This window comes from Polyodon spathula, chromosome 2 (assembly GCF_017654505.1).
Source record: "Polyodon spathula isolate WHYD16114869_AA chromosome 2, ASM1765450v1, whole genome shotgun sequence".
NCBI lineage: Eukaryota > Metazoa > Chordata > Actinopteri > Acipenseriformes > Polyodontidae > Polyodon > Polyodon spathula.
The window spans coordinates 100,535,117-100,549,028 of NC_054535.1; the positions used below are offsets into that span (position 1 = coordinate 100,535,117).

Below are 13,912 nucleotides of genomic sequence, written 5' to 3' on the forward strand. Positions count from 1 at the left end.
CTACTGTTCCTTTCTATTTAAACCTTCAGCCATCATGGTATCTAGTCTATTTATCCGTTTGTTTTATTTTATTTTTCTATATATACTATTTTTGGTCATCCATGGTGTGTCTTCTTGTAAAGTGCTGAACTGTTGGTTCATTTACTTTTGTAATTCTTACATTTGAGATAATAATAATAATAATAATAATAATAATAATAATAATAATAATAATAATAATAATAATAATACAAAGGTAAATGAACCAACAGTTCAGCACTTTACAATTTAAATGCATTTTTATATTCCACGTTCATAGGACTTTTGCAAAATTTCATCTATCATTATATACCGCTGTGTTAACTCTCAGTCACGACTTCTTTAGGGAATAAGTAGCGGCATTTCCTAAAACACCCTATCATACAAACGACAAAAATACCGCTACTACGAGGGCCCTCGGTGAGTGAAGCAACACAACGTCAACTCCAGTACCTGAGCAACATCCCAGCAACCGTTACCACGGGGACCCTGTCGCTGGAATCCAGACACTTCCTCGTGGGCGGAGTCTCCCTTCCCTCTCGGGTAGCTGTTTGTGACGTCACCACAGAGGCAGCGCCCCTGCCCTGACTGTCTGTGTCAAGCGCAACGACGCGACACAAGGGAGAGACGTCAGGAAAGATGGCGTGTGCTTAGGCAAGTCGTTCACCTCCCTGATTCAGTGCGTTTAATCCAGGGTCTGGCGAGGAGCGGTAGAAAAACTCACAAGGATCAAGACTTCGCAGTAAAAGAGTGACTGAACTGGATTTTTTTTTTGATTGAAGAAGACAGCTCCTGTCATAATAAGCATTTTTGCTTTAACAAAACCAAACAGGGGGCGGGTTTGGTTAAATATTATTGGCCAGGTGTTTGTAGCTGTTCCAGTTGCCATCTGTCCAGGGTTGTCACATATGCTAATACGATAATATTATTATAAGTATTGTCTATTACCACACACTGACGCTGTGTTTACGTTGGTACTAGTTTTTGACGAGTCTCAATGTCGGACAATCAGAGTTGGAATTCTTCGGGTTCCGAGGAAGATGTCGAAACAGAGTCCGGGGCGCCTGTTGAGCTTTGCGGGGTCCTCAGTAAGGTATGCTGGTTTTGTATACATGGGAAGTGCAAGTGGTGGTGGAAGGGACCTGTCATCAGCAACTATTGTCTGTGTAGGGACTGGTTTTATAAAGCTATAATCGTGTCATTGTGAAAAGCGGTTCACCTAAAATATTTCTTGACAGTTTTTATTTTATGTGTGTTGATTGGTTTATTTTTTAATTTATTATATGTTTTTTCCGCAACTGAACTTCCCCCCCGAATACCACAGCCGACCGTATCAGTTAACTTAGTCACATTACTAATGCAATAACGTGTAAAACAAAACAAAATATGATTGTTTTATTGTAAGATTGACGCTGGTGAATTTCCAGATAGTCTACCGGTAGTTTATTGGGGAAGTATTGTGTGCGTGTCACTGCTAGTGGAGAGTAACACGTTGGTGCAATAGTATTATTTTGAGGTTTTAAACGAGGTTTCCACATTTTTCAAACTCGTCACTGCACCATATCAATTGTGCACTGCTGCGCTTCCTCAGTTCGATCAGAGGGCGAAACCTAGACCCTTTGATTTGTAAACATTTACCTGTTTTTAAAAATATGAATTATTTATTACGGGCTCAGAAGTAATACTGTCAAAAATACATCCTCTCACAGAGCACAGCTGGGCGAGGTTAGAGTAAGTTCTGATAATGATAGTTAACGCATGACCAGCCTGTTGCAATCATAAATTGCAACAATCATAAATTCCAACGCGACACATTAGTGAGTGGGAACTGTTTGTAGATATCAATGGTACAGCATACTTAGAATTTGCTCATTTGTACGTATGAAGGTAATTACTGTATGGAGGAAAAAAGTAGATAAATAATGACTACTTTGGGTGAATAAATGAATATTACAAGACATCTAAGCAGAGAAGAAAAGCAGTAATTCATATATTTATCATCAAGCAGTAATGGATTACAGCAAGTAAACTGATAACACAATATTGAAAAGACAGAGACAAAATAGGAAAGTCCACCTGCATTGATAGTGTACTGATATCTCATGTTAAAATCTTGTCAAAACAGTAAACTTGCTTTTAAATAGTAGTTGACTTTGACAAGGTGTCTTGCTGTTCCAAAAAACAATTGCCAAGCAAACTGCAACAGCAAATTTCTGACCTGAGACAAATGGTTTGACTTGAACAGGTTTAAAATAAATGCAATAACTATTTTTTGCATGCATATATATATATATATATATATATATATATATATATATATATATATATATATACATATATACACACTAGCATAAGTACACACAGGCATATACACACATACATATGATACTATACAATACCAGCCCCCTGCTGCTGTGTTGTATGAAGTGTAATTTATAGTGCAGTCAGACTATCAACAACCCAGCCAGCAAGACTTGAATTACTGTATTGCAGGATCACTCAACTGGCAAACTGCCAGCTATCTCTGAGTTTAGCCGCAAGCAAGATAACTTGCTGGTGCTGATTGTGCAAAGTCCAAAGCTGTATATAAACTTGCTGGAAATGCTGTAAGTGCACTCCTTTTTTTGTCAGTCTTCCAGTCTTGTATACTGATTACTGTGGCGGTTTAAGATATTAATGTGTGAATGTCATTTGTCTAGCATAACTATGTGTTATCATTTAGAAATTCATCCATATTTTCAAAATACCTGTAAAATGTTATGCTAATTTTTTTTGTCATCCTATGTTAATGCTGAAAATAATAACAGAATAGTTGCAACACCCCTAATGCTTTATATTGTTTTGCAAAACATTTTGTTGAAAAAATACTTTTTTTTTCCTCAAAATATTATTTAGATAACCCCAAAGGTGTTGGATGAAAGAAATGAACATATAGTAGAAACAGTCACTTTAATATGTGTGTGTCTGCGTGTTTTTTTTAAGTTGTATAATCAGTTAGTAATATGAGTACAATTTGTTTTTTAAAATGCAGTAGATCTTAGTGGGGTCTGTTTTAATGATCTAAAAAGTGATGGCTCTTGATACAGCCACCCTGAAATTTATAAACCTGTTTATTTCTTTTGTTTTTATTTTTGACCTAATTTCACTGTGTTTTTATTGTATGTATAAGTGGGCCACTAAAAGACCATTGGGGGAAATCACTAGCAGGATAGATACATAGTTAGTGTTGTATTGAGATCTGCCATTCATTAAAACTGACCTTGATGTGAATGGGTTTATTTTATCTTTCCAAACACAGCTGAATGTTGACACTTTTTCCTTCTTTTAGTGGACCAACTATATCCATGGATGGCAGGACCGCTGGGTGGTTTTAAAAAATAACACCTTGAGTTACTACAAATCTGAGGATGAGAGGGAGTTTGGCTGCAGGGGGTCGCTTTGTCTCAGCAAAGCCCTCATCACGGTAAGGCTTGCATAGTGTATGATGATGAATTAAAAATCATCCAGTTCATCCAGTCCAGGTTTTAATGCAAGCTTGATTAGCCACAGTGTAATAAGCTTGTGTGTCTTATTAAACGGCTAGTAAAACCAGGAATTTATCAAACCGCTATAGAATGGGAGTATTTTTTCCAACTCTGCGTGTGGTGTTTAATTAACTGTTTCTTTAAACTGTGAGCCGTCTATAGCTGTCATTGCAGACTACTAGGTAGAACTGCTAGAGGACACAGTGGTTTGGTTGATTTAATCAAGTCGTTGTTATGCCATTGTGCATCACTGCCTGGCACAGTCAGAACCCATAAGAAAAGTGGAGAGTTACTTATTTTGGGCAACTACTTTAAATCTCAATCTCTTTATTATTATAGGAGAAACTGCATTTTGATTTACCTTCCCATCATCCAGGGTAGGCTTCAGATTACATAGCAAATAGGGTTCATCCCTACCTGCTTAACGGAGCAGTATATTGGCATTGCCAGAGTTAATCTTTTGAATGTCACATCTTCTCACGCGCTTCAAGCTTTTAACCAAAATTACGTTGTACTACTCATCTAAAGAGATTTAAAGCGCTCAATTATTGTTCATTTTTAATAAATCCATGTAAATTGACTAAGTTTTTAACGTCACTTTTTGCATAATCAGTTCAGCTGTGTAAAATTGTCTTTTTTTGTTTTATGATATGTTGTTATTTCACTGTTTTTTTTAAAAGCATTGGTATAATTATGGGTGGATTTGAATTAAAGCCAGCATTATGGTGATGGTTTCTGAAATCAGAATTCCTTTTTAAAGCTTTACATGATATGGATTAAGCACGAGAAATGTGCTGTGTTGATTGCGGAGTATAAGGAGCTTGACACAATACACGTTAACGCTAGAATTTAATGTGACCCATTTGCTTTGGTTTTTAAAACCCGTTAGAGTTTTTGCTCTTAAAGGTTTTACAGTAAAATAATTCCTTCATTGAACTGGATTAGTGACAATGTAGATTTGTGTAGAGGTTCCTCGTTTTTCGTTCTCCGCTGTTTCCACCTGTGGGGTTGTGCTTTGGCTGCCAGGGTTGTTTGTGGTGGAGGGTGGGGGAGTTCAACCTGTCATAATGAAAGGCAGATTGGTATTTATTTATTTTTTTTAAATTAAAGGTCAGAAGCTGGTGACAAACTGTTTTTGAAGTATACTATCTGTTTGCATTTAACAATCCCACGTTTATCCAGGTACGTTCCTTTAATAAGGTAACGTGGTATAAAAGTAACCTTTTTTCACTCTGATAATTGCATAGGCACTGGGAGTATCGGGGAAGTTAAGTACTTAATGGACTGTGAATGCACTGTTTATTTTCAAGAATCAAGTGTAAAATGTTTCTATGATGAACAGTTTGCCCTCAGTCATGTGGGAGGCTTGTCTGAGTCAATTATTGCAGCCTACCATTGCCTTACAGCCGTGCACAGAGAAGTCAAATATTGTGAAATAAACCTTTGTCTTCACTAAATGTTGTCTCAATGTCTTGGGACATGTTTGTACTTGTTATTCAGATGAGAACTCGCTTGCAAATTAACCAAACAGTTTCAAATTTGACAGCAGACAAATTGAAGAGAATTGCAGTTCAGTGTTAAAGTGGTTTACCGTTGAACACGCTGGGATGGCTTTCAGCAGAGAGCATGTTCATAGAGCCATTATGTGAGACTGAGTCCTTCTGTAAACAGTATGGCTGTACACTGTCTAAGCAGGGGCCTGACAAGAATTATTGTTATAATAATAATAACTAGTAACAGCCTTTTCCTTAAATATAAAATCTTGAAATATCAAATGAGTGAGAAAGGAGCCCTGTGACTGGTTTGTTTCTTGCATTCTGTAAAGATTAACGACATGAATAAACAAAAAAAACTTTGCAACTCTAGATGAGTTTTTAGCACATATTGTATCCCGAACAAAGAATGGCTACATTTTAATACTAGACAGAATTTAATATAAAAGGGGTATGGTTGTTATTGTATGAAAAGCAGTTGGCCATCCTTCTTTAGCTTTTGTGTCTCCTGGTGCTAGGGTGCACTGCAGCACTTTAATTCTGTCCTACTAGTAAAATTTGAAGATGAAAACATCAGGGGAGGAAATGTATGTCCTTTACAAACAGAGAGAGCGCTTGGCAGAGTGTGTGTGAAATCTAAAGTATGGACAGGCACAACATGGCAGTACTTCCAGTCAAAGTTGCATCTTTGTTTACACAATGGGCTCCATTTTAAGCTACGTAGTATCTTCTGCAGAGAAGAAATGTATTTGCAGTAGCCTACTTTGGTTATACATATGTAGAGGATACTGAATGATCGTTCGTGGTACAGTTTATTTCCCACAGGAGGATGTCCCAGTAGACCACCTCCCCTGAAGAGAGCGATTGGTGTATGTAAGGTAATCCTCCTAAGGCAAATAAAAAAGTGTACACCATTAACAATCATGCAATATCCCGTACGTGCCCAGGGGTGTGCAATTAAAAAAAAAAAAAAAAAAAAATACCTGCTTGAAAAATATGCTTGCCTCCCTGTCACACAAAACACACACAAAAAAGTACAATATAACTTGAGCTTTTTAGTTGTTTTATTTAACAGTGAATATAATCAATCAATTGTTGATTAACAGGGGCGGATCTAGCCTTGTAGTCTGACTGGTTCACTAAATTCTTCAAGATACACAAAAGGTTCCCTGTGGCCCCACCTCAACTCAACAAATTTATAATGTACTTTAAGGAAATGTTCCTTTCGGTGCAGTTGGAACACATTTGTAGTCAATTTTTAGGTAACATAGTAAGAGTACAACTATAATAAACAATAGTTGGAGTTATTCAAATCTAAAAATAGCTGCCTGTTTTTTTTCCACTCTGAGTCCAACTCCTGATGTACAGGTGTTTTAGTTTGTTGCGTCACAGATATGAAATCATTGCCAACTATTACTGCTGCTTTGTGGAATTCAGATTTTTGTTAACGTTCTTTCTTAACTGCTGAACCCCAGATTTTTAAAGGACTTGTGTATAACCTCGGGTCGGGTTTCTCTGTTTTTGTACCAAAATGCACACACTATTTACAGTAGGCGCCAATTTTGCAAAGACAATATGTATTTACTTTTGTTCATTTCTATTTTTTAAACAGTGTACAACATTTTACAGCTATTTTTCCTCATCAAACACCTTGTCCCATGATGGCTGACTGGAACACTGCTGGTTTCATACCCTGATGGCTTTTATTTTAAATTTTTTTAAACATTCTTTCCCTGCACTACTCTCACTGAAGAAAATAAATACATAAGTGAATTAATACATAAACGCATTGCCGTGAGATTTATAGTATTTTGTTTTTAACTAATAGTAAAATATTGTACAGATAATCTCATATAAGCATTTAATTTCTGTCATTATAAACATTTGTCAAACTTCATGTTTTTAATACTTTCACAAATCAATGGATTATGCATGTCCAATAAATAATATTGCTTCTGTTCAAATCTAGTATGTAGCATTTAAATCTAAAGTAATAATGTGGTAAATAGCAAACTAGGTTAGCAAAACTAAAATTGAAATAAAAAATCATTACCTGTTTTGCCAGTTTGTCTTAATGCTTCTAAACAGTAAACTTTATGGGTTTTTTTATTTTATTTTTTTTAAACATCCCAGTACACGCAGTCCCAGTACAGTTTCTAATCCGATAATACTGTAGCGACTGGTGCGTGTGTGTTTTTTTTTTTTTAACTTAAGAAAGCATTTAACTTTTAATGTGTATTAAGAAGTATCAGTTATTTGCTAAATTACAAAACATATATATATATAATACATTACATTTAAAAGATTAGTCTGTGCCTTGCCACAGGCTCGCTTGCCAGCCATTTTTAGGTTTCTTTGAAACCAAAGTAAAGGGCTTGAAATGAACTTTTCCATGCAGTAGTCTCCGTGGCTAGTGGATGGCCAACATCGTTCCGGCGGGCGATGACGACAAAAGAAAATGCAAAAACAAGCAACCTTTATGAGCAGTCTCAACAGGGTCTGAAACAATCTGCCTCATTAGTGAAGATATAGCTTCTGAGATATGTAGGGCATCTGCCCTCTCCACAGACTACATGCGCACAAACTGCATAGTCATCAGCCCTTTCTGGCAGAATCATACATATACTAGCTCCTCTTCCATGACAGCGCTGTCGGTTGAATCATCTGACAGGAACTTGGCACATTTTATTTTCTCTTGCAGCTGCCTTCTTTCTACCACTGCAATGTAGTGCATACATACTCTTGCTTGTTTGTCATTCCTAGATTTAGCCCAGTCTGTTCATCAACCCTAAATTAGAAATAATTTAAAAAAAAAAAATGCTATTTTCTATTGTCACACTTTCTGACTGAGGATCTGCTAAGCATTAACTTACTATATTTTTTCAAGCTTTAAAACAAGTCAGTTCAAGATACAATTGATTCCAGTAAATAGTAAATTCACCAAAAATAATCTGAAATACCAAATAAGAGTTTACTTTATTTACGTGGTTGCAGCATAGTTACTAGTAATCATTTGAATCACTTTTTCAGAGTTTGTAGCATGCAAAATATTTTGATTTTATTATTATTATTACATAAAATATTGGATGTGCTATGCTATATTTAAAAAATAAATAAATAAACACTTGTAGTACAGTAATAAATAGCAAAGTATCATGGCAAAACTTGTTGTCCCTCACACAAATCTTGTTGCCTTGGGCGATATGAATTGCACACCCATTTGTAAAACTTTTTTTTTAAATTTTTATATTAAAGTAATCAATGCAGGAATTTTTACCTGGTGGATCTTTTAATTTCATTTTCATCAGACTATGCTTTGACACAGATAAACTCTAAACCCTTTTTTAGATCAAACCTTGAGCTCAGTCTGTCAGTTTGCAGCCTCTGTGTTGTTTCCCCCTGTTATAGGTTTTAATGAAGGGGCTAAAAGCTGTTTGGATAAGTCAGATGCAGATGTGTGAATATTACAGCATATTCCCATGGGTTGAAACTTTTTTTTCAAAAAGGGGCTTAATCAAGTTGACCAAATACTGAGGAGCTGTTTCCTCCATTTGCGGTTGATAGGTAAACCACATGTTATTGAGAGAATGGTGACAGGGCAACTGTGTCCATGCAAAAAAAGATACATCGGCCTAACCCATAAAAAAAACAAACAAAAAAAAAACAACACAATTTTTTCCATCAGCATGTTGTATTATAATTAGGGCTTCTAGTTTTTGGTTTGTATTTTCCCTCTATCTCCCTCCGTTTAAACCTTAATTAATAGTTGTTAAGCCTTAACTGAATACCAGATTGTTTAAATATGTTGATGCACTACTAGAAACTAACGCAGTGGAAATTAATAAGCTGAATTAGACTGATTAGAGACAGAACAGAATGCAGGTTCAAATAGAATCAGCTGAGATCAATGCACGTCGTTTGTTAACTCAATCAAGATATGAGGGTAAAAAGAAACAACTTCCTTTTGTAATTAGTGTTTAAGAAAGTGAATCGGCTCAAAATATGTTTAAAGGGACATTACATGATCAAAAATAAAACCTGAAAACTACAAGTCCTAATTATATTCCTGCAGAGTTAAGTGAAACCTTGAGTAAAGTATTAACCAGCATCTCAAGTGAAAGCTATTACTGTAGCACATTCTGTCTACCTGGCCCCCCTGCTGTGAATGTCATGCCCTAGATATCTTTCTGTTATGGTACCTGTTGCAACAGGTTGTATTTTTTTAAAGGTGAAGGCCACTAGTATGTTTTGATACCACTGGAATGGACCATGTGAAAAAGAAGTGTTGAAACTGAACCTTGGAGTGATTACCTTGAAGGACTGATTGGTGTGTACAATAGAAAAACAATAGCTTTAGGTGTGACTCGTAATCTTGCCAAGTGTTAGCCTTTTCCCCAGGAACAGGAAAACAGTTGTATATTGAAAAGCTTTTGATGCTTTCAAACATCTGTGGGTAAATTTGGAAATGCAAAATAAATGAGTACAGTTGCACAAGATAATGACGATGGAAAGTTTTCTCCCAAAGTCATACAGTACACTGTCTTAAAATAACGATTCTGTAAGGCAGTTAATGTAATTGTAAGTCCTTAACAAAAGCAATGGCAGCCTGTTTCATTTCCTGCCTATTAAAACAAAAATGTATGTATCCCGACAATTCTTCATCTCTTTGCTAAAAGTGTTAATGATGCTCTGTTTAATAAAACTGGTGCTTTTATTATGGTTATTTTGCTGATTTACTGGATACCTGTTCCCACCCAATAAGCTGTGTTGGGGGTAATGCAGCTTTCTGGAAAGCCCAGAGAATGCTTGTAGGATTGCAGATGGAGTGGGCAGGTCTCCAGACCCGACTGCAGTGCTAATGCGCCATGACTGTCAAACTGTAAAGCATGAATTGGCAGAAAGGAACAGGAACTGCAAATGTAAAAGTGATCCCAGTAGTTGTATTCATAAGATAATGCACATGGTTTTCTGTTTCAGAACTTGTGAGTGAGAAAGCTTAGTTACCAAAGCTGTGCTAGTTCTTATCATGGAAAGTTGCTTTCTGTTTATTCACTAATCATTAGAGTACATCCCCATCCTGCAGCTGGAAGTGCCACATTATCCCATTCCCTAGTGTACAATTTAAACCTACTTCCATATCACTGAAACCTAAATTCCATTACATTTGTTGAATTGTTACCAGCAATACTGCCAGATAACAACTAAAATGCTTTCCCATCTTCCAGTGGAAAGTATTGAATACAATAAAATGATCAAACTTTTTGAGTTGTTTAAACTATATAAGTTCATTGCTGGCTTTATGTTTTACTTTTGTATTTAAAATATAGTGGTATACACATTTTATTAAGTATGTTTCCACCATAAAATAACACTGATAAAAACTAGCTTTAAATAATTCTGTTGGAACTAACACCAGGTTCGTTTGTGCAATCATGTTCGATAATGAATCAGGTGAAGTACCTCAGCCGGTTACTGTAGTTTTGCCATTGTTACACTTATTATCTATTCCTCTTTTTAAATGTATTTGGTATAAGCGCATACATTCACGATTTTGTGTAAAGCCTTGCAGTAATGTGTCATTATTCCATTCCCTTTTTACCATGTGCAGTGCAGAAAAGCATAGGAAAGTGTCCCCTCGTTGTTCCAGTTTATCAAACATGGTGACTTGATAGGTTTCTTTGTTAATTATTTACACATTATGTGAGTGATCGTTGTCTGGAAAATGTATGGAAAAATGCCAAACTAAATTCCAGGTCTTGAAAATGCTTGAAAAACCATGTCTCCATTATGAAAGTCATTGCTTAACAATTATTGATTATTTGCTTTACCATCTTAAAAGCACCATTACCCCAATATTTCAGTAGGACTAAAAGTTTGTAATCTTAGCATCAGACACATTCATAGTTAGTGTTCTGCGTTTCCGGTTTATTCCGAATTCTACTGAAAAATTACAGGATTTTTTTTTTTTTTATTTTATTTTTTTTTACTGGATGTCGGTTTTTACTGATTTATACCAAATTTTTGTCTGTTGTTCAATATTTTCCCAGTACTATTTTCTAGGAAATGCACACTATTTTGATTAAAATGCAGTTTTATTTTGATTCCGACATTGTAATAAACAGCCCTACTCTTCATCCTAGGTGGATACAGCAGACGTTTAGATGTCAGAGGATCAAATAACATTCAAACGTGGTTCTCTGTCACTTCACAAACACATTAATAATATCACCTGATTATGTTGGCCAATCACAATCAGATTATTGTGGCAATTGCAGGGCGTAGTAACTACTAGCTTGATCAAAAACTAAATTGAAATGCTGACACGAAACTATTATATTTTTAGTGGATGAGGAATGGAAGGAAAATGTAAATCAGTTTATGAATATTCAAAAGAGAACAATGTTTCGAAGTATCCAAAAAGCAAAAATAGTAAAAGTGGTTCAGAAGAGGCAGAGGACGCATAACGCTGAAATTGCTGCATTGAGGTACATGTTTGCGCTGACAATAAAAGTACATACTGAGAAATAAGTGACACATTAAACTAAAACAAGAAAGTGAACTGAGAGACAAGCAATCCATTTATGCAGCTTTTACACAGTAATAAAAAGAGAGCGCAGAAAGACTGTTAATGAGTTTGTCAGAGCTCTGTGCTTTGCTGGACACCCACCGTTTATTGCAGAGAGGTATGTATTGGTGACTTTGTGCGATAGTACTGTATGTAGTAAAATACTGCCAAACGCCGACAGACTTAATCGTTAATATTTGACAAAAAATGGTGGTGCTTTAGTTGTCAATTTTCTTTTATGATTTGAAGGTGAATAAACCTGGCTTGTTTTGTGCTGATGTCATGTTCATACCATCAGTAGATACTGTTTCCGTCAACACAGCGATTGCCCAAACATTCGCAAAGCACCAGCTAACTTGGGGAAAATGTGGCATCCACTTGCACGGATTCTGCTTCATCATGCATGCTAGGGACATTAAACCCAATGAGAAACCAGAACTGCTCCTCATCATATTCCACATGTAAAGTGTTTTTTTTCTACAATTTTTTGCCCCAATTTTTACAGATGTTTCAATTAAAAACTATTTTGTACCAATTTTATCCCTATTTTAATATTTGTAAAGTAGTTTTTTTTTTTTTAGATAAAAACCGAAAACGCAGAACACTGTTTGTAAGTTATTTTCTAGAAGTACTGCAAAGTGCAATAATAAATCAGCACATTCTCTATCTACAGCTCAAGGTGAGGAGTGTGTCAAAGTAACTTGTGTTGCATTGTTGAGGAAAGTTCTTGATTCTGGTCAACTGTCTGTTGTCCAAGTTGCTCCCGCATATCTGCAACTTTCAGTGCTGGGAAAATCCTGCAGAGATATTTTAAGACACCAAGCTACTGTATTTTCCACCTAATTTAGAATGCCTGAAATGCTACAACAGTATATAAGGAAGTGGGTGTCAGTGACGAAAGCACTATTAGCTGCATTTTGAGTAGTTCTGGTTAAAATAAATAAATAAATAAAAGTAGTGTTGGATATTTTAAGTGCCGCGCGACTATTCTCTCGTACGGCATTCTCGGACGCTATCTTTAAGGATTATAGAAACAAAGTACACTGCAGTAAGTAAACAGTTTTGAAAAGAAAGACGATATTAAGTATATCTAGGTGTTAGTAAGCAGTTACGCACATATTACTCGGGGACTGTAAAAGCCAACTACCTGGTTCATGGCTTGTTTGCAAGTACAGACTCTGGGCTTTCCAAAGACATATTCAGTGGCAGTGCTTCCAAAGGTACCATGAAATATTCCTGTCAGTACAACTGAGGAAGCCAGCATCTCCGTCATTGTAGCAGCTAGACTGAAAGAGGTGGCATCGTTGGAAAGCTTAGAAGCTCAGCTCCCCCCCCATGTTCATTTCATATTGAGGTTCAATGGTGCAGTGTTTGGGTTTTTTTTTAGGCATCTATGATTACAATATCTATAGCAGTGACCAAATATGATTATTTTGAAAAAACTTATTTATTTTTTTGTCATCTCTACTACATATAGTATGCCTTGCAACTTGCATAATGTGAAAGGAAATTGTGTGACCTTTCATTTGATATGTTACATGCATGCAGTAAAAACTATCCAGTAGTTAAAATACATAAATGAAATCAGTGAAAAACAGACGGAAACAGCTGCGTGTAAAGAGTTAAAAAAAAAAAAAAAAAAAAAAAAAAGAAATGGTTAAGAAGAAAAGCATCAAAAGCTTCACATGAGGCAATGGAGAGTGCTGCCTCATAGTGTGAATGATGATTCAGTAAACACCAGTGTGAATGATGTATGTAGTTGTTATATGCAAAAATATATGCAAAAGCGGAAAAAAAAAAGCCGCCCCCCCCCCCCCCCCCCCCCCATTTGGCTGCAGTATAGGGGGGAAATCCCCCCCCCCCCAGGATGCAATGAGTGATGTGTTTTTTTTTTTTTTTTCATTAGAGGGAAGCTCGCACAGGTGTTGAAAGTGAGACTAATAGTCAAATTAGCCTCACTCACCTACCTCACAAAAAGCCATTCTTGGGAACTAACTGCTGAGGCATCTTGTAATTGTCTTTTAGTAGAGAACATAGGCCTATTGCTATGAACAATGCTGAGCTCAAACTTTAAGGATAGGATGTAGTGAAAAACATAAACAAAACAAGAACTGGAAATCAAATAACACAATTAGCACACAGACGAGAGAATAATTCTGTTTTGTTTGCTTGATTCTTCTTTTGGACCTTGATATCCAGGAAGCATCTCCTGTACTTGTGAGGAGGTTTGCTCCTCTGTCCTTGCTGCTTCCTTATCTGCAGGTCAGGATGTTAGGAGGCAGGATGTCATTTCTTGGAATGGATGAGAAAGT

The 13,912-nt window shown here is 36.2% G+C and overlaps 1 protein-coding gene across 2 annotated transcripts in view; it reads left to right on the forward strand.

Annotated features, from left to right (window-relative positions):
• The first annotated feature begins 618 nt into the window (after positions 1-618).
• Positions 619-13,912, forward strand: part of LOC121305331 (ceramide transfer protein) — a 53,765-nt gene continuing 40,471 nt past the window's right edge. Inside the window, exons 1-2 of one of the 2 annotated variants that reach the window (XM_041236942.1) lie at positions 619-1,111; positions 3,347-3,481. In XM_041236942.1, the coding sequence (XP_041092876.1) occupies positions 1,016-1,111; positions 3,347-3,481 (231 nt within the window). In that variant the 5' untranslated portion in view covers positions 619-1,015. The remainder of the gene's footprint in view (positions 1,112-3,346; positions 3,482-13,912) is intronic. The other variant, XM_041236948.1, reaches the window with a different exon arrangement.